We start from the raw sequence: 22593 nt of genomic DNA, 5'->3' as shown, positions 1-22593 counted from the left end.
TCAAAGTCATCGGGCAAGCACCCTTGAAGGGGATGCTGGAACTCCAGCCCTTCTCTCTTCCCTGTTTCCTGTTGAACAGACCTGCTGTATCTACCATATACTCCTACTATGAGAGGCAGTACTTCCAGAGACCCAAGTGACAGGGCCAAGTGACCATGGGCTGAGACCTCTGAAATTCTGACTCAGAAATACATCTTTCCTTCATGTAAGCAGATTGTCTTGGGTGTTTGGGTGTTTGGGCCCAGGGTTGGAAAGCTGAGTAACACAGAAAACTGCCGACCAAGCAAGCTGCCGACCGAGGGAACTGCTGACCAAGCGAGGGATCAATCATCATGGAGTCTGCAATGCAGTTCAGAGCCACAGAACCCGCCGAGGCGCCAGTAAGCGAAACTAAACAGGCGGCTGTGGTGAGGTTCAGGAGCGCTCGCTACGACAGCTGTGTGGGCAGTGAGGCCAGGCTTGTGAGGTCTTGGGTGGACATGGAGACCCTGCTGGAAACTGGGCCACTTGTGCTACACTCTAGCAGGAACCTGTCAGTTTAGTCCATGCGTGGAGACCTGTGTGAGGTGGAGTGTAACAATCGGGTGGAGTGGATGTCAAGGTCACCATGTTCTGGCAGTGTTACAGTTATTGCTGGCTGCCCTCTGCCAGGTTTACTCTAAGCACAGGAGCTAAGGCAGGGCAGATAACTTAGAACTACTGTAGTAGCTTGGCTGGGAAAGAAGCACTAAATATATGCCAAGGAGGGCCCTTAAACAGAAGCAATGCAGCCGGGCGTGGTGGTACACGCCTTTAATCCCAGCACTCGGGAGGCAGAGGCAAGTGGATCGCTGTGAGTTCGAGGCCAGCCTGGTCTACACAGTGAGTCCAGGACAGCCAAGGCTACACAGAGAAACCCTGTCTTGAAAAACCAACAAAACAAAACAAAAACAAAAACAAAAAAACAGAAGCAATGCTAGCCTGGTCCTGAGTGCATGCCTTTAAGCCCAGTATTTGGGAGGCAGAGGCAGGTGGATCTCTGATTTTGAGGCTAGCCTGGTCTGCAGAGTACAGCCAAGGCTACACAGAGAGATCTTGTCTTGACAAACACCAAATAGAGAAGCAATGTGGGGTGGAGAAATGGTTCCGGGGTTAAGAGCACATGGTGAGAACCGTGTCAGGTGGCTCACAGTCACCTGCAACCCCGGTTCAAGAAGGACTTGACGGCTGACTTCAGTGGGCACCAGGACTCACACATGCACGTACTTACATACACACAAATAAAAAGAAGAAATCGTAGGCCAGCCTGGTTTACAAAGTGAGTCCAGGACAGCCAGGGCTACACAGGGAAACCCTGTCTCAAAAAAAAAAAATCTTAAAAAAAAAAAAAAACAAAACAAAATGAAACAAAAACAAAGCTGGGTGTGGTGGCGCACACCTCTAATCCCAGCACTCGGGAGGCAAAGGCAGGGGATCTCTGTGAGTTTGAGGCCAGCCTGGTCTACAAAGAGAGTTCTAGGACAGCCAGGGCTAACACAGAGAAATCTTGTTTTAAAACACACACACACACACACACACACACACACACACACACACACACACACCAAAAAACGAAACAAAACAAAACCAACAACAACAAAACAAAAACCAAAAACAACAACAACAACAAACAAACAAACAAAAACCCAAAAAGCAGCAAAGCTGAGTGGTAGTGGCACACACTTTTAATGCCAGCACTTGAGAGGCAGAGGCAGGAGGATCTCTGAGTTCAAGGCCAGCCTGGCCTGCAGAGGGAGTTTCAGGACTGCACAGAGAAACCCTGTCTCACAAAACAAAACAACCAATCAAACAAAAAGCAGCAAAGACCTTTGCCAGGAGATAATAAAAGATGTGTTGAGCCTATCTTCATAATAGAAGACTCAAAGTAAGGTGTGCTGACTCTCATCCACAATCCTAGCACTTGGAGGGTCACCAAGTGTGAATCCAGCTTGGTTTATTACAATGGACTCCCAGGCCAAAAGGCCTAGAAACATAATCCCCTCTGATGTGAGCAGAGAGCACCAGTGTGCCCTCAGGCGGGGCTGCCTAGAGAACTCCTTCCAGGAGATTCCTTTGCCATGTTCGGGCCCAGTGTCTTCAGAGGCCCTTGCCCACTGCAACTGTGACTCAAGCAGGCTCTGGCATAGTTCTAACTGGCAGTAGATGTTGGCATTGTCCACATAATAGTGGTTTGGCAGGTATGCATAATGCCAAGTGTTACTGGGTCCTGGCTTCCATCCAAATTTCAAAGGAAGGCCTGGGGATTAGGGGCAGGCAGTGTGTGTGTGGCAGGATCCACGTCCTAGTGGGCAACCCCAGAGAGGGGAGTAGGTGAAACTGTGAGGACGAAGATTACGCTGTACAGGAGACACCAGGAGTGTAGCATGTGGGTCAGCAGGGACCCACGGGCGGCAAGCAGAGCAAGCTACGGCAACAGCCCAGAGCTGTGGGATTTCTGTTTGCTTTTCTGGGTTTTAGCAGTTCTCTGGCCTGATTCTTTTTGCCTATCACACACACTCTCTCTCTCCCAAAACAGGAATATTTACTCCTGTCTGGCCCAACACTGTACACTGGAAGCGTGGAACTTTGTATTTTTGTTTTGTTTTGAGATAGGGTCATAGCCCAGGTTAGCCCTGAACTTGCTATATAGTCAAGGATGACTGTGAACTCCTGAGCCTCTTGCCTCCACCTCCCAAGTGATGGGAATATAGTGTGCGCCACCATCCCTGGCTCTTTCTGGGGAACCTGTAAGGGCTCATAGACGAGTCTGCCTTGAGACTGGGCTTTTAAAGCCATGCTAGAATAGTGGGGATCATGGGGGCTCTGGGAGGCAGCAGCCAGGGCAGAATGTCCCCAAACGCCTTGGACACCAGCCTGTGGATCTCTGTGGTGGGACGGAGCAGAGGGAAGTTGGGTCATTACAAGCATGCTCCTGAGAGGCTATAGGGGCTCCCTCCTCCTCTTCTCTTCTTTTGCATCCTGGCCGTCATGAGGTGAAGAGACCACCTCTGCTGTGCTCCCATGACACACTGGGCTCAAAGTGATGGGCTGAGGGACCAGTCAGCGACTAAAGTCTGTGAGACCTTAAGCCAAGCCAGCCTTTTCCTCCTGGGAGACTTGACTGTCCCAGAGACAGAAAGCTGAGTAAGTCATGAGGTCTTCGTGGCTGTCATTTTTCTCTGCAAGAAATCTCCCACCCTTCCGGCTTCTCAGCTAGGATGTCACCACCTCCACAAAACTCCCCTGGCCACGCTCCAAGTCAGGCCACTTGACCTCTCTCAGAGAAACCTGCTCTTCTTCTGGGCACTCACGTGTCTGCCTACGTGAGTCCTGCAATTCCCTTCCACCTCCCTCACTAGGATAGGACGGCATCTGCTTCCGCCTTTGAGCAGTGCTAGCTCCTAGCATTGGTGCCACAATGTAAACGCCTGCTTCTTCCAAGCATTTCGGCTTTCAGTCAACATCTTGCCTCTTTCAACATTATTTCAGGAAGCTGGGCCTCCATGCCACCAAGCTCACGAATTAATTGTTTCTAAAAAGTAGATCGGTGCTGGTGGAGTCCTCTCCATCAGGGAACCCACACTCACCTGGTTCTGCAGGCCTGTCTGGGGGCGGGTCTACCACTTGTGAGGTTTGATTTCGAATCCCTGTATAGAGTGGACGCCAGGTGTATTCCGGCTGTGGCTGCAACAAGACAGGTGCGTAAGAACCCACAACTGAGTCAGGTGTAGTGGCACATGCCTTTAACTCCAGCACTCTGGAGGCAGAGGCAGGTGGATTTCTGAGTTTGAGATCAGCCTCATCTACAAAGCCTGAGTTCCAGATCAGCTAGAGCTATACAGAAAAACTATGTCTCAAAAAACAAAACAATAACAACAACAAAAAACCTGGCCAGGTGTGGTGGTGCATGCCTTTAATCCCAGCACTCAGGAAGCAGAGGAAAGCGGATCTCTGTGAGTTCGAGGCCAGCCTGGCCTACAAAGTGGGCCCAGGACAGCCAAGGCTACAAAGAGAAACTCTGTCTTGAGAAAAAGAAAGAAAGAAAGAAAGAAAAAAAGAAAGAAAGAAAGAAATCCACAACCACACTCCAGAGCCATGGCCAGAACAGTCCTACATGCCCAGGAACAAAGTGCCAAATCCTAAGTGCCAATTCTGCTGAGAAAGTGGTAAGTGTAGCCGAGTCTATGCCTCCCTCCCGCTCTTGCTTTCTGAGATAGAGTCTCACTCTGTGGCCCAGCCTGGCCTCGGATGTGTGGGCTGTTTCTTTCCCTCAGCTGTGCTGGGATTACAGGCATGAGCCACCACATCTGGCTTACACCAATCTCTAAAGCATGGCGTCTACACCCGTGTTTAAGAGTGTATAAAGACAGGAGGTGACTGGACCCACCAAGGGACGAGCTGGGCACACCTGAAGTGGGGCTGTTACAGAAGGCAGGAGAAGGATAAGCAAAAAGGAGAGGAGCCAAAATAAGAGGAGGAAAGCAAAGGAGAGAAAGGAAGAAGAAAGGAGACAGAGGAGAGAGAGAGGCAGAGGGAAGGGAGGGGAATATGCTGAAGGGGATGAACCGCCAAAGCAAGCTTTGGTACCCAGCTCGGTGGCGGTCCTTCCCACCTTGCATTCCTCCTGGGCCTGCTCCCTTTAACACTAGCGGTGCTAGTGGAGTCTGGACCGCAGACAGCGCAGCCCGGGGCCAGGCCTGGACACCTGCCCACAACCACCCTGTCTCTAAGAAAACTTCTGGACAGCAGTTTCTCACTCGGCCTTCCCTTCTAGACAGAATCTGGAGGAAGGAGAGACACAAGACTCACCAGATGAAAGAGGGGAGAGTTGGGGAGTCGGGGTGGGTGCTCCATGGGCATAGGGGATGGAGGGTAGCGGATCTGGGACCAGTCCTTGAAGGCGTGGTGAGGTACCATGGCTGGCATGGGTGGGTAGGCGTAGGGATAGGCCCCGCAGAGGTGCTCAGGGTGGGGTTCCACGTGGTGGCGCTCTCCCGAGGCCTGCAAGAAAGACTCATATTTGCCTCTGGCCTGCCACCAGCTGGGAGCGCCCACCTTGGTGCCCTGTAGCCAGAACCTTAAGCTCTCAGAAGGCAAGTGAGGCAGGGACACAGGCAGAGGTCTGGGGCCCTGGTGACAGGTGACTGATAATGCCAGTTAACGAGGACTGCTCTGGTGGCACTTAACTGGCAGAATGCCAGCAGTCCTTCCCCCTGGATCAGTCAGACAGTGTGTGCTGCCTTCCCTCCAGCTGCTCACCTTCGCTTTCCTCTTCTGCTGTTTGGCTGCTTCTCTGGCCTTCTCCTCATCTTTCAGTGCTTTCAGCTGGAGAAGGGAGAGAGGCCTGATGGTACAGGTGGCTCATGACCAAGTTCAGGTCCAAGGCCTCACCACCCTGAAGGCAGATGGCTGAGGCCCAGGGTACCACTCAAGCTTGGGAAGTCCCAGGAAAGGCACTGAGGGGCACAGCAGAAGCTGGGCTGCTAGCTGTGGGGACCCCTCTCTTCCGGGGTGGCCTGCACACAGGTCAGGAGGGTTTCCGAAGGGCTTCCTTGCTAGCTGTGGGCCCCTCTCTTCCGGGGTGGCCTGCGCATAGGTCAGGAGGACTCCCGAAGGGCTTCCTTGCTAGCTGTGGGCCCCTCTCTTCCGGGGTGCCCTGCACACAGGTCAGGAGGGCTTCTGAAGGGCTTCCCTGCTAGCTGTGGGCCCCTCTCTTCCGGGGTGGCCTGCGCACAGGTCAGGAGGGCTTCCCAAGGGCTTCCTTGCTAGTGTCGGCTCCTTCTGCTCTATTACTTTCACTGCTCTAGACATCAACACTGATGGGGAGTCAGTAAGAGCCAGAACACCTTATACCTTAGAGTCAGGCCTCCATACTGTACAAAAGTCAGAGGACAAGAGACTAGCAGAGGTCAAGAGAGCAGTGGCAGTAGGGCTGGATAGAGCCCAGGAAGTCCCCAGGACCCTCTAACCCTGTAAAGCCGGGGTGGCGCTCTCACCTGGGCATTGGTCAGGGTGACCTGGGCCTGCAGCGTCTCCACCTGCTTCTTCAGCTCCTCTTTCTCTTCGTTCATGCGCTCACGGTCACTCCGTTCCCTCTGGAAGTCCTCCTCAAAGATTTTCACCTGAAGGGGATGAGGAGGTGAGGGGTGGGACAGCCTGCTGGAGGCTGTACTGTTCAGGCCCCAACTCCATGCTAATCACTGGGCTCTGGGGGGTGGGGAAGAATTGGGGGCTTTGGAGATTGGAGTAAGGCACCTCAAGCCCTAAATTCAACTCCAGAGTAATTCTGTATTCTCCTATCTCCATCTGAGCAAAGGGATCATGATAGCCAGGCCCACAGAAGGTGGACAGCAGAGCCAGCATGCAGAAGGTCCGCTGCTCCCGGGCCGGGGGTGGGGGGTGGGGTGGGGGTGGGGGAATGGGGTGGGGGGGGTGGCAGGGGGTGGGAGGCGGTGTGGTGGCAGGGGGTGGGACGGTGCACCAGCTCTCAGGGCCTCACCTGCTGTTTCAGCAGCTCATTCTGCGTCACCAGCTCCTGCTTCCTCAGGTGGCCCCCAACCCCTTCTGGGTTCCCAAAAGCTGGAGGTGGAGATGATGGAGAGGCCTGGATGCTGAGGGCCTCCTCTAGGGCCTGGGGTCAGGAGAAAAGAGACAGGACCATCAGCATCCCTGGGAGTCAGGCCATCTGAACACTCATGGAGAGCCTCTTTCTTACAGTACTGTAACTAATTGTAAGCACAGCAGCAGTGGTCCGCTGTACAGGGGCCAGCGCACTGACACCTCTTCATCATCCAGCAGGGTTAGGGTTAGGGCCTCATCCCTGTTTTACACATTTGAAAATTGAGGCTCAGAGACACACTGTGACTTAGCTAAGTGTCCTGGGCTGTTTTGTTTTCTCAACTTGACACAAGCCAGAGTCATTTGAAAAGAGGAAACCTCAATTGAGAAAACGCCCCAACTAAACTGTCCTACAGGCAAGCCTTTGAGGCATTTTTCTTGCGAAGCAATTGACATGGGAAGGCTCATCCTGCCAAGGGTGGCGCCACCCCTGGGCTGGTAGTCCTGGAGCGTGTAATAAAGCAGGCTGAGTGAGGCACGAGGAACACGTCTGTAAGCAGTACTCTTCCAGGGCTTCTACTTCAGTACCTGCCTCCAGATGCCTGCCCTGACTTCCCTCAGTGATGGACTGGGACACGCTTTTAGTCCCAGCACTCAGTAGGCAGAGGCAGGTGGATCTCTGTGAGTTCGAGGCCAGCCTGTTCTACAGAGCAAGTTCCAGGATAGACAAAGGTACACAGAGAAACCCTGTCTCAAAAAACCAAAACAAATAAGCAAACAAAGAAACAGGCAAACTGCCCACGCCCTCCACCATTTTCCTTCTTGTCTACAGAATGTTTCCATCTTCTGAGCGTCTCTTCACTGGTCACTGGTGTCCACCAACCTCGGTCACGTGCTCCTTTACAGCTCTGACCATTCATTACCCACTAGACATCAAGGACTCTCAGTGACAGATCTTACAATGCCTTCAAGAAGTAAGTGTGTGTGTGTGTGTGTGTGTGTGTGTGTGTGTGCGCGCGCGCATGAACAGGACAGCCTGCAAACAAGAGTGAGAAAAAGCTGTTGCTACCTCAGCACCACAGAATGCAGACACCAAAAAGAGATCTGGGGACAGTTTTGCTGAGCAAGTGACATTCAAACTTGGGTAGACCAGGGGAGAGTTGGGCCCTCAGAAGAGGCCACATGTACAAAGGTCACATGGGAGGCAGGAACGAATCCAGACTCCTAATGGGGCTAGTCACTTGGGGTATATGGGGGCAGGGAAGACAGGAACTGTGCCTCTGGCCATCTGACCAGGGGTCGCATCTCCTGAACTGGGGGTGCAACAGAAGGGTGGGCCCTGTAGCTGAGCTCATGGTAGCCCTCCCCCATTTGTGGGGAGGGGCCCTAGTATCTACCTTATTGAGCCGCTGGATCTCCTTTTCCTGGTAGTCCCGTTGCCGGGTGAGCGGGCTCAGCTGATCCTGCAGGTATCTGACCCTCTGGCGCAGCTCCTTGGCCTCCGATGTCAGCTGTTCCTTGTCGGCCTGCAGAGAGTGCAGGGTTGGTAAACAGGGACTCTCCAGGAGGCCTGGACCGCCTGACCCATGCTCTGACTCTCCCTCCCCTCGGCAGCCACCTCACAGTGCTTGCCTGCAAGTGACCCAGGAACAGCCTGCTGACTCTGAGAGTCTGTATGTCTTGCTCTCGAGGAAGAGACGCCTGGCAGAGCAGGAGGCCCTCAACTCTGACGCTAGCTCCCTCACCAACTGGCAGAAACCCTGGGTCTTGAACAGGGCCTCTTAAGTAAGCTTCCTAAATACTGGAGCTAACGGGATTTTAACAAAAGTCCCAGAGGGACCTCATGAAAGCTGTGAGTCCCAAAATTGGGTATAAATGTTTTTGTGTGAAATTCTCTCAGGAGAAAACCCCATCTCCACCAGATTCACAAAGTGAAGAATACCATAGTGTCTTAAGGACCTCAGGTATCTAAGCATAGAAGAGAACATGCTCAAAGACGTAACTGGGAGAGAGAGAAGCCCTGCAGCAAAGCGCAGAGGGAAAGGCCACCACGCCCGAGGGCTGGAAGCTTGCCGGCTTCTGCACCACACAGCCACAGCTGGAGTGAAGTACCACCAAACCCCTTCGCTCAGTGAGAAACGAATGTGTGTGTGGTGACTTCCTGCAGACCACACACGGAACTGGGGCCGACTTCACTGTCCCCGTTTCCATTCCATTCATGTCAAAGGAAGGAGTTTTTTTGCTCATTACACTCTATTTTATATATTTATCGTCTGCATGTGTGTGGGTATGCACATGTGGAGGCCAGGAGACATCTTGTGAGAGTCCGTTCTCTCTTCTACCATGTGGATCCCAGGATCAAACTCAGACCATTAGGCTTGGAGGCAAGCACTTTACCCACTGGCCCAAATATACTTCCCTGACTGGGACTTGAGCTGGGCTAGGCTGATGCTATTCACCAGGCCAGGAAATGATTAGTTACTTTTCCAGGGGCTAAGTTTCATGCATGCTAAATAACTGTCCTATCACTGACCTACGGCCTCAGCTGCTCAGCCCCTATTTTTGTTATTTTTATTTTATTTTTTTATATTTTTTTGTCTTTTGAGACAGGGTCTCTCTGTGTAGCCTTGGCTGTCCTGACTCCCTTTGTAGACCAGGCTGGCAGAGAACTCACAGTGATCCGCCTGCCTCTGCCTCCCAAGTGCTGGGATTACAGGCATGCGCCACCACACCTGACTCATTTTTGTTATTTTTATATTTCAATACAAGGTCTTAATTGCTTAGGTAAGCTTTAACTTTGGTTATTCTCTTGCTTCGGCTTTCTAAGAAACTGGGATTGTAGGCCTGCACCAGGATTCCTAGCTAGGCAGAGTTTAAATCAGTGGTTGGGCCGAGAGTGGTGGCTCAAGCCTTTAATCCTCACAGTCTGGAGGCAGAGGCAAGTGGATCCCTAGTTCAAGCCCAGCCTGGTCTACAGAATGAGTTCCAGGCCAGCCTAAGCCACATAGCAAGACTCCTGCCTCAAAAATAAATAAAAATTAAAACAGCGGATGGCAGTGCAGCACTAGGAGCAGGCACACCTAAAAAAGCTGTACTGTTAGCAGATTTATGTTTTGAAAAAAAGGCCTGGGAGCTGAAGGTGGCTCATGTGGTTCAAAGCACTTGTTGCTCTTGAAGAGGACCTGAGTTTAATTCTTAGCACTCACATGGTAGCTCACAAACATCCAAAATTCCAGTTCCACAGGATCTGATGCCCTCTTCTGGCCTCCATGGGACCAGGCACTCATGGGGTGCACATATAAATACGGAGGCAAAATATGCATATACATAAAATAAATAAATCTAAGAAAGAAATTTAACCAAGGTTACCTTTCTGAGAACCGGGGTCTGGGGAGGGGGTGGGGAAGTATTCCACTTAGTGTTCAGCTCATGTATATTGTGTCATGTAGCTCAGGGGACAGGCGGAGGCGGGCCAGTGCTCATCCCTTCCTGTGTGGCCTGTAGTCCACAGCCTACACACCAGTGGGTGAGCCGTTTCTAGTCAGCACTGGCTCAGGGCAGCCTGGGCTGGGACATATGGGTGATATGTCCTGCTTCCTGCTTACGACTCAGGGACAAGGAATGTTCTCGACCACAGAGTTCCCATCTGCAAGGCCAGGCTTAACCTGGAAAGGTCTTGCGCTCCTCCCAGTGGACAGGACGGAACTGCCAGGGTCCAGGGACTTGTCTTTTGTAGACCACAGAGCCTGGATATCTGGCTGTGAGTGCCATGCTAGCGCAGTCAGAAGAAAATAGTGTCTCTGCTCCCCAATCCTCAAGGGAAGGGGTAGTCACAGACAAAGCCTGGGCTTGGGTAAGGCCTGGGTGTCACGTGCTGACAGAAGGCCCTCTGAAATGCAATCTGTGTTGAATACATCTGCTTTGAAGCAGCCCGTATGCAGCTCCCATGACAAGAAAGCAGCAGCATTGTCACTAAATCTCCAAGGGCCTGGGGGCCAGGTGGCCTTTCTTCTGTCTGCTGTTTCAGGACTCTGCAGGGCCATGGCTTGTGCCAGTCACACGGGACAGAGCAGAGGCCATTTCTCTAGAGCCAAAATCAGGCCCCTTCTCTGCTCAGTCTCTGATCGGCACCCTTTCTTTGTTGTAGAACTTAACTGACCTTCACTTACGTCGAGCCTCTGACCAGGCGCCCAGCATCTCTTCTCCAGCCAGGGCAGAGCGGACTTGTCTGCCGGGTTCTACCTAACACGGTGTCTGAGGCAGGCGGAGATGACTCCAGCCAGCGCAGAGCGGACTTGTCTGCCGGGTTCTACCTAACACAGCGTCTGAGGCAGGCGGAGACGACTCCAGCCAGGGCAGAGCGGACTTGTCTGCCGAGGTTCTACCTAACACAGTGTCTGAGGCAGGCGGAGACGACTCCAGCCAGGGCAGAGCGGACTTGTCTGCCGGGTTCTACCTAACACAGTGTCTGAGGCAGGCGGAGATGACTGGATAAACTGATTCCCTCTGTCCTAGGCCCCACACTACCCTGAACTCTGAACAGCACCTCACTCCATCAAGGCCTGCTTTCATCTGTTTTGGAGCACAGAGTCTTTTTATTTTATTTTGACAGAGTCTGATATAGCCCAGGCTGGCCTCCAACTCACTATGCAGCCACTGGTGGCCTTGACCTTCTGCGTGCCCCTCCACACACTCCCATGCCTGGTTTATGTAGCACACGGGATTGAATCCAGGGTCTTTACCAGCTGAGTACCAGCTCCAGCCTGTGACATGGTCTTGCTAGATAGCTCAGGCTGGCCTGTAACTATTCTACCTCAGCTTCCTGAGTGCTGAGATTGCAGGTGCAAGCCTGCCATGCCCCATTTGTGTGTTTGTATATTAATCTACTTCTCTCTGTGTAGTTCTTAGGAGATAAGATGTTAACCGATCAGGGACTAAAGAGATGGCTCAGTGGTAAGGGCACTGGCTGCTCTTTCAGAGGACCTGGGTTTGATTCCTTGGACCCACATGGTGGGCTTACAACAATCTGTAACTCAGTTCCAAGAGAATTGATGCCCTTTTCTGCTTCTGCAGGCACTGGGCACACATGTGGTACACGGATATAAATGCAGGAAAAACACTTATATGCATAAAATAAAAATAAGTAAATCTTAAAAAAAATTTCAACTGATCAAATAGCTTTGCAAAATGCAAGCAAGAAAAAAAATGAAAAGCAATAGTTATCCCACCTTCTTAATTTTAGAAAGAAAAACAGGCCCGCCAGGTCACAACACGCTTGACTCTAAGCTGACCGTGGCTCACTGATCCCTGGGGCTCTGAGACAGCCTGGAACCTCAGAGACTGCAGGCCTAGCCACACTTGCCTCTTCCATCTCGATCTTAGATTTGGCCAGGAGGAGTTTCCGGTCAAAGTCACGCTGCTTCTGCTCACGCTCGGTCTCCAGCTCGGCCACCTGCTTCTGCAGGTCCACCAGCTTCTGGCGGAGTTCTGTGATCTGGAGGAGGGGCCGAGAGGGGGTGTGAGGGCAGGAGGGCCACAGGCAGCCGCTGTCCCACCTCAGCCTGGTCATCCCTCCTCCTGGAGCCATCCTCAGCTCCTCTCCTAGGAACTCCCTCACCTTCTGCTCATACTGCTGCTTCATGGAGCGGAAATGCTGGTCCCACTGCTTGTTCACCTCCAGCAGCTGTGGGCAGGCAGGCAGGCACTGGGGTTAGAAACACGTGGGAGGAGTGCCAGACACCCACCTCACGCCCGACCCGTTTCCCAGGTGCCCAGAGCACGTGCTGGCCAGAGCTGCAACACCTAGACACTGCCTCAGTCTCCCACTGGTCAAGAGCTCCCTGCTGCTCCCCCTTTTCTCTCCAGCTGCTAGGAAAGCAACCGAGAACACCTGGAGACGGTTACTGTGAGGCACAACCATGATTCTTTGGGGGGCAATTTAAAGAGTGTGACAATCTCAGGTTTTCACTGTCTTTAACACAAATTACTCCACTCTGAAAAACTTAATCAATGAAAATACTAAAACCAAAGGCTGAGGTGTGTCTCTGCAGGAGAGTGCTTGCCAAGCACGCATAAGACCCTAGGTTCAATCCCTGGTATAGGAAGAAAAAAAGAAGAAAAACACTTCAGACAACTGTGCAAACAAACTTAAAGGCCAATCAGCCGGACATGGTGACCACACCTTTAGTCCCAGCACTCAGGAAGCAGAGGCAGGAGGTTCTCTGAGTGTGAGGCCAGCCTGGTCTACACTGCGAGTTCCAGAACAGCCAAGACTGCATAGAGAGACCGTGTGTGTGTGTGTGTGTGTGTGTGTGTGTGTGTGTGTGTGTGCGCGCGCACAAAGGTCAGCTTAGTGTAGGACATGGGTTATTACATCATAAGGAGATAGTGTACTGCCATTAAGAAAATAAGACCCCTATTCAGATCTGGCCAATGGACAGCACATTCTCTACAGTTGTGTGGATTGCAGCGACTGCCTCTGACATGAACCCTGGTGCCCCCTATTTGGCCACTTCCCCTTGGTGGGGAGGCCTGGTGGCACTCAGAGGAAGGGGAAGCAGGCTATCTGATGAGACTTGACAGGCTGTGATATGGTCAGGTAGAAGGTCCCCTTCTGTCACAGGCCTAGGGGAAGCGAATATGGTGAAAGAGGGAGGGAGGGGGGAATGGGAAGATACAAGTGAGGGGATAACAATTGGGATGTAAAATGAATAAATTATTTAAAAAATAAAAAATTTTCAAAAGAAAAAAAGAAAAGAAGACACTAATAGATGCTAATTACAAGCTATACTCTTGACAGAGCAATTACCCAGGAAAGAAAAACAGCTCTGTATCACTAAGTAAATAAAATGGCAAATGGTGGCGCACATCTTTAATCCCAGCACTCGGGGAGGCAGATGCAAGTGGATCTCTGTTAGTTCGAGGCCAGCCTGGTCTACAAAGTGAGTCCAGGACAACCAAGGCTACACAGAGAAAGCCTGTCTTGAAAAAACAAAACCAAACAAACAAACAAACAAAAAATCAGATGTACTACCAATGACCAAATACTAAAAAAAAAAAAAAAAGAAAGAATTGGCTTATGCTGTAGATTTGAATAGATATGCTGAAATAATTTTAGAAGAAAAAATAATCTGAAAAGTAAGTAGTACGTGTTATTTTATTTTCCAGCATTAAAACAAAAAACAAAACAAAACAAAACAAAAAAACAAAACAAAAAAACTAATCAAACAAAAAATGCTGAATGCAGGGTTTGCAGGTGTAAGCTCATCCACCTAGGAGGCTGAGGAAAGAGGAATCAAGGTGCATTCAAGGCTCACTGAAGCAACTTAGTGAGGCCCCAAGTTCAGTTCCTATTACCACAAAAAAACTAAAACCAGCCTAAGGGAATGCCGTCAGTTACTGTCAGCTGCAGTTACCTCTAGGAAGATTCTTGATTCATTTTATAATGAGCGTTCTTTCAGTTCTGAGATATGAGTAAGATAAATCTAGAATATGATGTAAGCAAGCTTTCAGATGTGTGTGAAGGAAGAAGGGTGAGAAAGAAGAGCTCGTGGAAAGACCCAGACAGGCTACTGGCCTGGGAGGGAGGTGGGCAGGGGCTTGTGAGACACAGAATGTTGCTGCCAAGGGCGTGGGAGCATCCTTCACTGCTGACCACTCCCTACACTGCAGCATGTGTCTCCAATGCTGATACCGGCCACACTTACCCTGAAGTCACCCCACCATCCCGTTTACCTACGCCTTCCTAAGCTTCCCTTTTAAGTTATGTGTATACATGTGTTTGCCTGTGTGTGGGTTTGTGCACGTGAGTGTGGGCACCCACGCAGGCCAGAACAGGGATTAGACTCTCTGGGAGCTGGAGTTACACGCGGTTGTGAGCCGCCCACGAGTCATGGGAACTGAACCCAGGTCCTCTGCAAGACCAGCATGCACTGCTACCGCGGAGCCATCTCTCCAGCTCCCAAAATTCCCTCAACATTTCAGCTACTGTGCCACAAATACAGTATCCTCAGTGATCTCTGTGGTTGACAGAGAGGACAGAGACCTCCGCCATGGGCAGATGGTCCAGTGGTTTCCTTAGTAACTCTCCAAGATGATCTGGGATCAGTGGGAACCAGAGAGTCAGGTCCCAGGACAGGAGAGGGCGCTCACCGACTACCCTATCCAGCCACCCACCTCCATGCGTTGCTGTTCCAGCATCTTCACCTTCTTCTCAGTTGCGCCCAATGCCCCCACCTCGGGGACTTTACCTGCCATCACACTGGCCTGGGGAGAAAGAGAGAGAGCCTTCACCAGAGTCTCAGAGAAAACTTCACTCCCCAGCCTGCTGCCCTTCTAGGACTCCCGCCCCTGTCTCCAACCTCCCTGCTCCTCCCAGCCAGCAGCCACCAGAAGAAGTGTCACAGCCATGACCTCCTCCTTCTGGAAGCCCATGAGGAACTTTCTCCTGCACTGATGGCTGCCAGCCTCACCATCCCGTCCCCAGCTCTGTTCACACACAGCCATCTTCTCCAAGTCAGCTCAGCTCTGGACACTGCTGGTCAATCCCCATAACAACCCCAAATCCCCTGACCGGGAAGGTGTGACTATGTATTTTTAAGAGTTACTAGGAGCCAATGAGATGGCTTAGAGTGTGAACGTCACTGTCTCTATGCCTGATGAGCTGAGTTCAATCTCCAGACCCTACATGGTAGAAGGAGAGAACTGTCTGTCCTCTGACCTCCACACACACATGCAACCCCAACACAAAATGTAAACGTTTTATGGAGGTTTGCAGACATCACAAGCCCGGATGCATGTGCTAAGAACTCAGCACTGTGCAGATGTGTGTGTGTGTGTGTGTGTGTGTGTGTGTGTGTGTGTGTGTGTGTGCACACGGCATGCCACTTCTGAGTTTCCTTCCAAATTCTGCAACCACAATCTAATCTAAGCCCAAACCCAGTCTGCAAAAACAACTGGCCAGTATAACTCAAAGGGGCCAAGGTCATGAAAACAAGGACAGCCGAGCAATGTCACTGACATGAGGAGACTAAGGAGCTGTGACAACTGAATGCCATGTGGGATCCTAGGTTCAATTCTGGAACAAAGAAAGGACAGGAGTGAAAGATGTGTGGCGTCTGAACAGTGTTGCAGTGCCAAGGTTAATTCCGACTTTGGTTAACTGAACCGTAGTTACGTAAGATGGTTGATGAGGGTGTCCTGTGGCTCTGTAAGCTGGCCAGGGAAGCCAGAGGAAGGGAGGCTGGGAACAGAACGCGACACTATTTCTGTGTAAGTTTAAAATTACCTCAAAACAAAAATATTTTTAAATTAAGCAACTACAAGTATTGGGGTGACAACCACAAAACAAGGCTAGGAGTACAAATGACTGTCACCAAGGCCTCGGTGTATGATCAAGACACGGAAGCTGGTCTGCACGGGTCCTGCCAACTGGAGTCTACCCCTCGAGTCCAATCTGCCTAGTGGTCTTACTGTCCCCACTCTCACACTCTATCCCCTACCAGAGGCTGAGCAGAGGTTGGAAGCAGAGCTTGTGGACCTCTAGTGCCCCCTGCAGGCTATGCCTGGTAAGTACACCATGGCACTTGGAGAGGAAAAACATGTGTCCAGTAAGGTGGCCTCTGAGAAAGGGCAGAGATGTCTGCCCCCAGGAAGCACACTGTTTAAAGCAACAGCTAAAGGCTAGGTGTGGTGGCACATGTTTTTAATTTTTGAAAAGGCAGGAGGGACTCTGTGAGCTGGAGGCCAGCCTGATCTACACAGTGAGTTCCAGACCAACCATAGCTATACAGAGAGACCATGTTTTAAAAAATAAAAATAAAAAGGGGCCACAGTGCTAGAAAGAGGCAGGGGTGAGATGGCTTTGCTGTTTAGCTGGCCACCCCCATGTCTGATTGAGAGGTGAGAGGTGACAGAATAATCTTAATTGCATGAAGGCACATGACCTCTCCAAGACTGTTCTCAGAGATGTATGTGGAAGGGACATCCTTTCAGGCAGAAGAGGCTTTGCAAGTCATGGGTAAAGTACACTGCAACCCAGGGCAGTGAGTGCCCGGGATAATTACTGCACTACACAGTATAAAGCTGGCATCAGGACTTATGTTGCAACTGACTACAACACACTTGAGGAGGAGAGGGTTGAAAAGCATGTTCTGATAAGGACTCGGTGAGAGGAGACTGGGGGATGGTGAAAATGGAGCAAGGCACACTTGGGGCTTCTCTGTGTGGCAAGGCTGGACCTGGAGATGGGGAAGTGTGGGCCAGCACTGTGACATCCCCAGCCCACAGCCTTCCTCTCCATGCAGAGGCTCCAAGATGCAACCTCACAAGCTTAACACAATCCCCATAGCATCCCTCAGCCTGACACCTCAGTCCGGCCTGGAGTGCCTGAGATGCTAAACTGACCTTTCATGAGGGAGACCCTGACAACACAAAATGCATTGAGGTGTTAGTACTGGGAACGAGTAAGATAGTGAACCCCAACTCCCGTGAGCAGCAGCTGGTCAATCCAAGCCAGCAAGTGAGAGAAGCAGCCAGTGGAGGGCGCAGAGCCACCTGACTGCCAAGAGCTCTGAGCATGTGCCTTGGCCAGGCGTGGTGGCGCATGCTTGTAATGCCAGCATTCCGGAGGCAGAGGCAGGTGGATCTCTGAGTTCAAAGCCAGCCTGGTGTACAAACGAGTCAAGGACAGCCAAGGCTACACAGAGAAACCTTGTCTCAAAAAAAAAAAAAAAAGAGTGTACTGAGTATGTGTCTCAGGGGATGGGACCCTCCACGTGGGTGAAGGCAGAACAAAGAGCCAAGGAGTCGTCAGACCGCAGAGGCAGAGGCTGCCCCAGGAAACATGGCCTATCAATTAGAACGTCCTGCTGCTGGAACCGTGTGCCGGAGGACGGAAGCTCACTCTCACTGGGGAGCAGAGCAGAGCCGATCCTGGTTCTGGGAAGCCTAGGATACTAGAAGAACTTCCTGCCACGTACCTGCTGCTGTCCGGCCACGCCCTTCTTGCCAGCACCCCCTGTCTTTGGGGAGCTGGGCTGCCCACAGATGCCCTCTTTGCAGCTGCTGTTCATCAACAGTTTCTTGAGCTCCATGTTTTCCTCCCTGGATAAGGGACAAGTGAAGAAGTCACAATGTCAGCCCTGAGTTAAGAAGCCTGTGAAGCCAAGGACGTACTGTCACAGGCACTGCAGCAGTGTCGTGGGGAGTGCAACGAGACCAAAAGGGCATCTGTAAGCCACCCAGTGGGTGTGCAGGCTTCACGATAACCTTAACAGAATTTCCCTATGTGTAGGTTGTCGACACACATGGCTCCTTCAGGGCTTATCACCTTGTTCTCATAAGAAAGCTCTGCCCCTCTGGTTATAATCGAGTGTTCTGGCTCGGTGCTTGGAGGTCCTGAGCACTCACCAGCCTCTGCCACTCCCACTCCTTAACACAGGGCAGGCTCCTGGCTCAGAGCTGGTGTTGGCAGAACCATCCTCACACCTGTCAGTGACTCGGGTCCACTGTATCTGCTTTCACGGTTATCTTCTACTGAGCACAGGTGATGCTCCAGGTGAGGCCTCCTTTATAATTTACAGCCAGTGTGGGTGCTCACACCGGTAACCCCACCGTTCAGGAGGCAGAAGCAGGATTATGGAGCCTAAGGCAGCTTGAGGTACACACACACTGAGTTCTCTGGACTATATAGTGAGACTGTTCCAAACAAAACAAGCAGAAACGTAACTAAGCGAGAGCGAAATTCCCAGCTCATGAGCTAGGTAGTGCTAGGGACTCGGGATGATGTTTGCAACATGGACACATTCCCTCAGCTACCATTTAATTACAGAAACACCACAGAGTCAGATGGCTTCTCCCCAGGCTATTCAGCAAGACCTTCAACTCCTGTCTTCTTACCCATGAGCCTTTTCTTCAGCCTCGGCATCTTTGTCCTTGACGTTCTCCATGTGGTCCATGAATAACAGAGTATGGCTCTAAAGCCCCAACCACTGGGCTTTAGTAAATCAAGGCACAATGATGCAAAAATAAAAATAAAAAAATGGTTGTGTCCACGGTGACCTAGAAGCAAGTCCCGGCTCTAACACAGACTCTCTTGTCTAAGAGCTAACACAGCACTCTGTTACCTAGAACCACAGTGAGCAGAAACTGTCACTACCTAGTGAACGTCTAGGTCCTTGTAGTGAGACCCTTAGGAAGGCCCTGCCTCTCTCCGAGCCCACCTTCCCTCATACAGTGGGTTAGTCTGCACAATCTGAAGGCAAAGGCCTTTGAGATCCAGCAATCACAAATTCCTGTTTGCCCAGTCCTTTGACATTGTGATAACAAGCCAAACTTGCGGCTCACTTAAGACACCCCCAACTCAGTCTTGCCAAGGACAGAGAGGCTGGGGTAAACTTAGGCCTTCCCACAGGCCTGAGTCCAGAGAGGGATTCCCAAGATCCCAGGAAAAAAGAGCAGGGAATGATAGTGACCACCAGGGGGCAGGAGAGTCCTGAGCCAGTTCCAGTTGTCCCCAGGGGAGGAGGGCCGCTCTCACTGTGGTCTATACTCCTCCAAGGGAAAAGACACCAGAAGATCTGCCGTCAGAACAGGGCTCTGAGGTGTGGCCTCACCCCGGGAACTACCGTGTCACATTATCCCCCCTGCCCTACTCCTCGTCCAGTCCCGGGGACCTTACCGCAGCCTCTCAGCAGCCTGATCTCGCTGTTCCAGGCCCTTGTCTAGCTTGGACTTCAGGGCCTCATTCTCCTGGCGCAGCTGCTCACACAGGGTCTGTGGGGCAGATAAGCAGACAGGCCCGAGGGTTAGGAGGGGGCACGTCCCGAGGCATGCCGACACAAGGGGGCTGGAGCAGTAGCCAGCCCAAGCAGGACGAGACACTATATCGGCTAGATTGGAAGGACGGCTGGAAGCCAGGCCGCTAGCCTCATCCATCCAGGCTTCTCTTCCATGGGAGCCAGCAGTAAGGGTGTCTGATGGAGGATCCATGCTGGGGTGCTGGTCCTCCCAAGAGAGTGTATTTCCTGGTCTTCCTCTCACGGCTCTCCCTGTCTAGACTGCTTCTCCCTGCCAGGCCTCCCTGTCTCATGTCTCATTTGATCTCATAAAAATATTTAACTTTTTTTTTTCATTTTTAGTGAGGTCTTACCCTGTAACCCAGTTCACTCTACACCTCAGCACTGGACACCCAGCAATCTTCTTGCCTCGGCCTCCTAAGGTGCTGGGACAGCAGGTATGCGCCTGCAGCATTTGTTGAGTGAACCAAGAAACAAATCAGAGAATGAGGAGGAACTGGATCCAGCTTCCTCCACCCAGAGGCTGAGAAACAGAGCTGCTGTGGCCCTGGACAGGGACTCCAGGAATGTCCTGCTCCTGTTCCTAAGGGACGGCCACAATGACACTTCACTTGTGGTTTTGTTCTTTTTGTTTTTCGAGACAGGGTTTCTCTGTGTAGCCTTGGCTGTCCTGGACTCACTTTGTAGACCAGGCTGGCCTCGAACTCACATGGATCTGCCTGCCTCTGCCTCCCGAGTATTAGGATTACAGGCGTGCACCACCATGCCGGGCTCCACACTTCACTTGTCACATTGTCATTCCAGGCCAGAGGGCTGTCCTCCAGGTAAAAGCACACGGGGCGCAAACCAGATGCTATAAGCACAGTTATCAGCAGTCAACGGCCACCGCCCTCCACCAGAGAGCCTGTGAGCAAGAGAGCACACCTGTGAGCTTGCTTACTGTTTGTTTAAAAGATTGATTTGTTGCTGGGTGTGGTGGCACATGCCTTTAATCCCAGCACGGGAGGCAGAGGCAGAGGCAGGTGAGTCCAGGACAAGCAAGGCTACACAGAAAAACCCTGTCTCCAAAAACCAAAAACAACAACAAGAACACCCCCCCACACACACACACACAAAACAACAAAAAAGAGATTGCTCTGTTTTTACTTTTATGTAGAGAGTGTTTTGCCTGCACCATATGTGTGTAGTGTCCACAGAGGCCAGAAGAGGGCGTCAGATCCCCTGGAACTGGAGTTAGAGAAGGTTGTGAGATGGGTGCTATGTGGCTGGGTACTAAACACAGGTCCTCTGCAAAGGCAGCCAGTTGTTCTCTCCAACTTTGCTTTGTTTTTTGTTTTGTTTTCAAGACAGGATCTCTCTGTGTATCTCCGGCAGTCCTGTAGACCAGGCTGGCCTCCAAGTCAGAGACCCACCTGCCTCTGCCTTCAGAGTGGTGCAATTACACTCATGCACAACCGCCTGGCTTTGTCTTGGTTTTTGAGATGGGAGTCTAGCCACATAGCCTAGGATAGCCTTGAACTTGAGACCCCTGGCCTCGGCCCTTGGAGCTGGTATTATGGGTGTGAGCCTTCATGTCTGATTTGCTCACCCATTCTTTCACCAACTGTGTATGAAGTTCCAGGCACTGGGGCAACATGGTGGTACTATCCCTCTGCAAAGTCGGCACTCAGCAGAGAGACAAACTAAGCAAATAAACTACCCAATAAAACAGAATTGTTGCAAACTGTTAAGAGCAAGGAAGGGGGCGGGGCTGGAGAGATGCTCAGAGGTTAAGAGCACTGGCTGCTCTTCCAAAGGTCCTGAGTTCAATTCCCAGCAACCACATAGTGGCTTACAACTATCTATAATGGGATCTGTGATCTGATGCCCTCTTCTGGCCTGCAGGTATACATGCAGGCAGAGCACCATGTACATAATAATAAATAAATGAATCTTTAAATAAAAAAAAAAAAAGAGCAAGGAAGGGAACAAACAGGAGACTGGTGTAAGATGCAGGATGCCATCAGGGAGCAGGATATATCCCTGTTTGAGTGCCAGAAGATGATGCTCAGAGTGATCTTAGCCTTTGTATCATGGCAAGCTTTTTTTCTCAGGGTTCAGCTCGGAAACTCCAAAGCCTTGGTGACTTCTCAAGGAGGTCCCCTTCCCCAGCCTGGCCCTGTGGGCCCTCTACTACACATTCCCGTTGCTTCTCTAGTCTCCAGCGAAAGGATGTCCTGTGTGCTCCTTGCCATATAACCACAGCAGAATTCGCCTGCAGGGTTACACAGGGCACACTCCCTCCTTACATCAAGGTCCACTGGCAGCACGACTGAGACTGCAGACCATGACTGGCACAGGAGGAGGAGGGGTCTACCCCTAGATAGGGAGCCTTAAAGTGACAGCTCTATCCAGATGGACAGGATGCTCACATCCTGAGCAGACCCTCCAGCAGCCTCACGGTGACCATCTTTGCAATGGTCACCAAGTAACTGTAAGTGGGCCGCAGTTAGCTGCAAAGCCCTGCAAGTTAAGGTGGTCTGTGCAGTGTGGATAAGCACCACCAAACAAAGCTGACAGTGACCCATCTCCCAGATCTGGGTTCTCGATTTCACAAGGGTCCCAGGAGGGGGACACTGCTAGCTCAACTCCTGACAGGACAGAGGAGATTACTGCCTTGTCCAGAGCCATAGAGCAACAAAGACCCAAGGGCGACATAACTGCAAAGCCTGGCTTGTCCGAGCGAAGGAGTCAACCGTTGCCCCTACACAGGGAGCCTTTTGACAGGGATTTCAGAAAGGCAGCACACAGGGAGGGTGGCTAAGGGCACGAGACTTTAAAGACAACACATTAAAGCTGGGTGTGGTGGCTCATGTCTGGAATCCCAGCCCTCAGGAAGCTGAGGCATAAAGATGCTATGAGTCTAGGATCAGCCTGAGCTAAAAGTGAGATTGCCTTAAAAAAAAGAAAACAAGAAAAAAAAAAAAAAGAATTGAGCTTCTAATATCAGGCCACCGTTTGGGTTAAAATAAAAAGGACATTTTTTGAAGGCTGTTTGCCTATCTAGGAAGGAGTTGTATAAATGGCTCCTACTGCAGGGTGCAGAACCTGTGATGACACCAACGCAGGCCACAGGGTGAGCTCAGGAGGTAGAGGCTGGTGGATCTTTATGAGCTCAAGGCCAGCCTGGTCTTACAGTCAATTTCAGGGCAGCTGGTAATACATAGCGAGACCCTGTCTC

General features: G+C 51.4%; 1 protein-coding gene across 5 annotated transcripts in view; it reads right to left on the bottom strand.

Moving 5' to 3' along the window:
- Positions 1-22593, bottom strand: part of TNIP1 (TNFAIP3 interacting protein 1) — a 53899-nt gene that overhangs the window by 3290 nt on the left and 28016 nt on the right. For all 5 annotated transcript variants that reach the window (XM_084762401.1, XM_084762402.1, XM_084762404.1 and 2 more), the window contains 11 exons: positions 19256-19350; positions 17556-17679; positions 14752-14841; positions 12194-12259; positions 11939-12070; positions 7974-8102; positions 6518-6649; positions 6015-6140; positions 5278-5343; positions 4828-5019; positions 3606-3702 (listed from right to left, as the gene is read on the bottom strand). In XM_084762401.1, the coding sequence (XP_084618527.1) occupies positions 3606-3702; positions 4828-5019; positions 5278-5343; positions 6015-6140; positions 6518-6649; positions 7974-8102; positions 11939-12070; positions 12194-12259; positions 14752-14841; positions 17556-17679; positions 19256-19350 (1249 nt within the window). The remainder of the gene's footprint in view (positions 1-3605; positions 3703-4827; positions 5020-5277; positions 5344-6014; positions 6141-6517; positions 6650-7973; positions 8103-11938; positions 12071-12193; positions 12260-14751; positions 14842-17555; positions 17680-19255; positions 19351-22593) is intronic.

Source organism: Acomys minous (assembly GCF_964271855.1).
Source record: "Acomys minous genome assembly, chromosome: 16".
Lineage (NCBI taxonomy): Eukaryota > Metazoa > Chordata > Mammalia > Rodentia > Muridae > Acomys > Acomys minous.
Note: the sequence above shows the minus strand (reverse complement) of the source record. Positions and strands in the feature narration are given on the sequence as shown.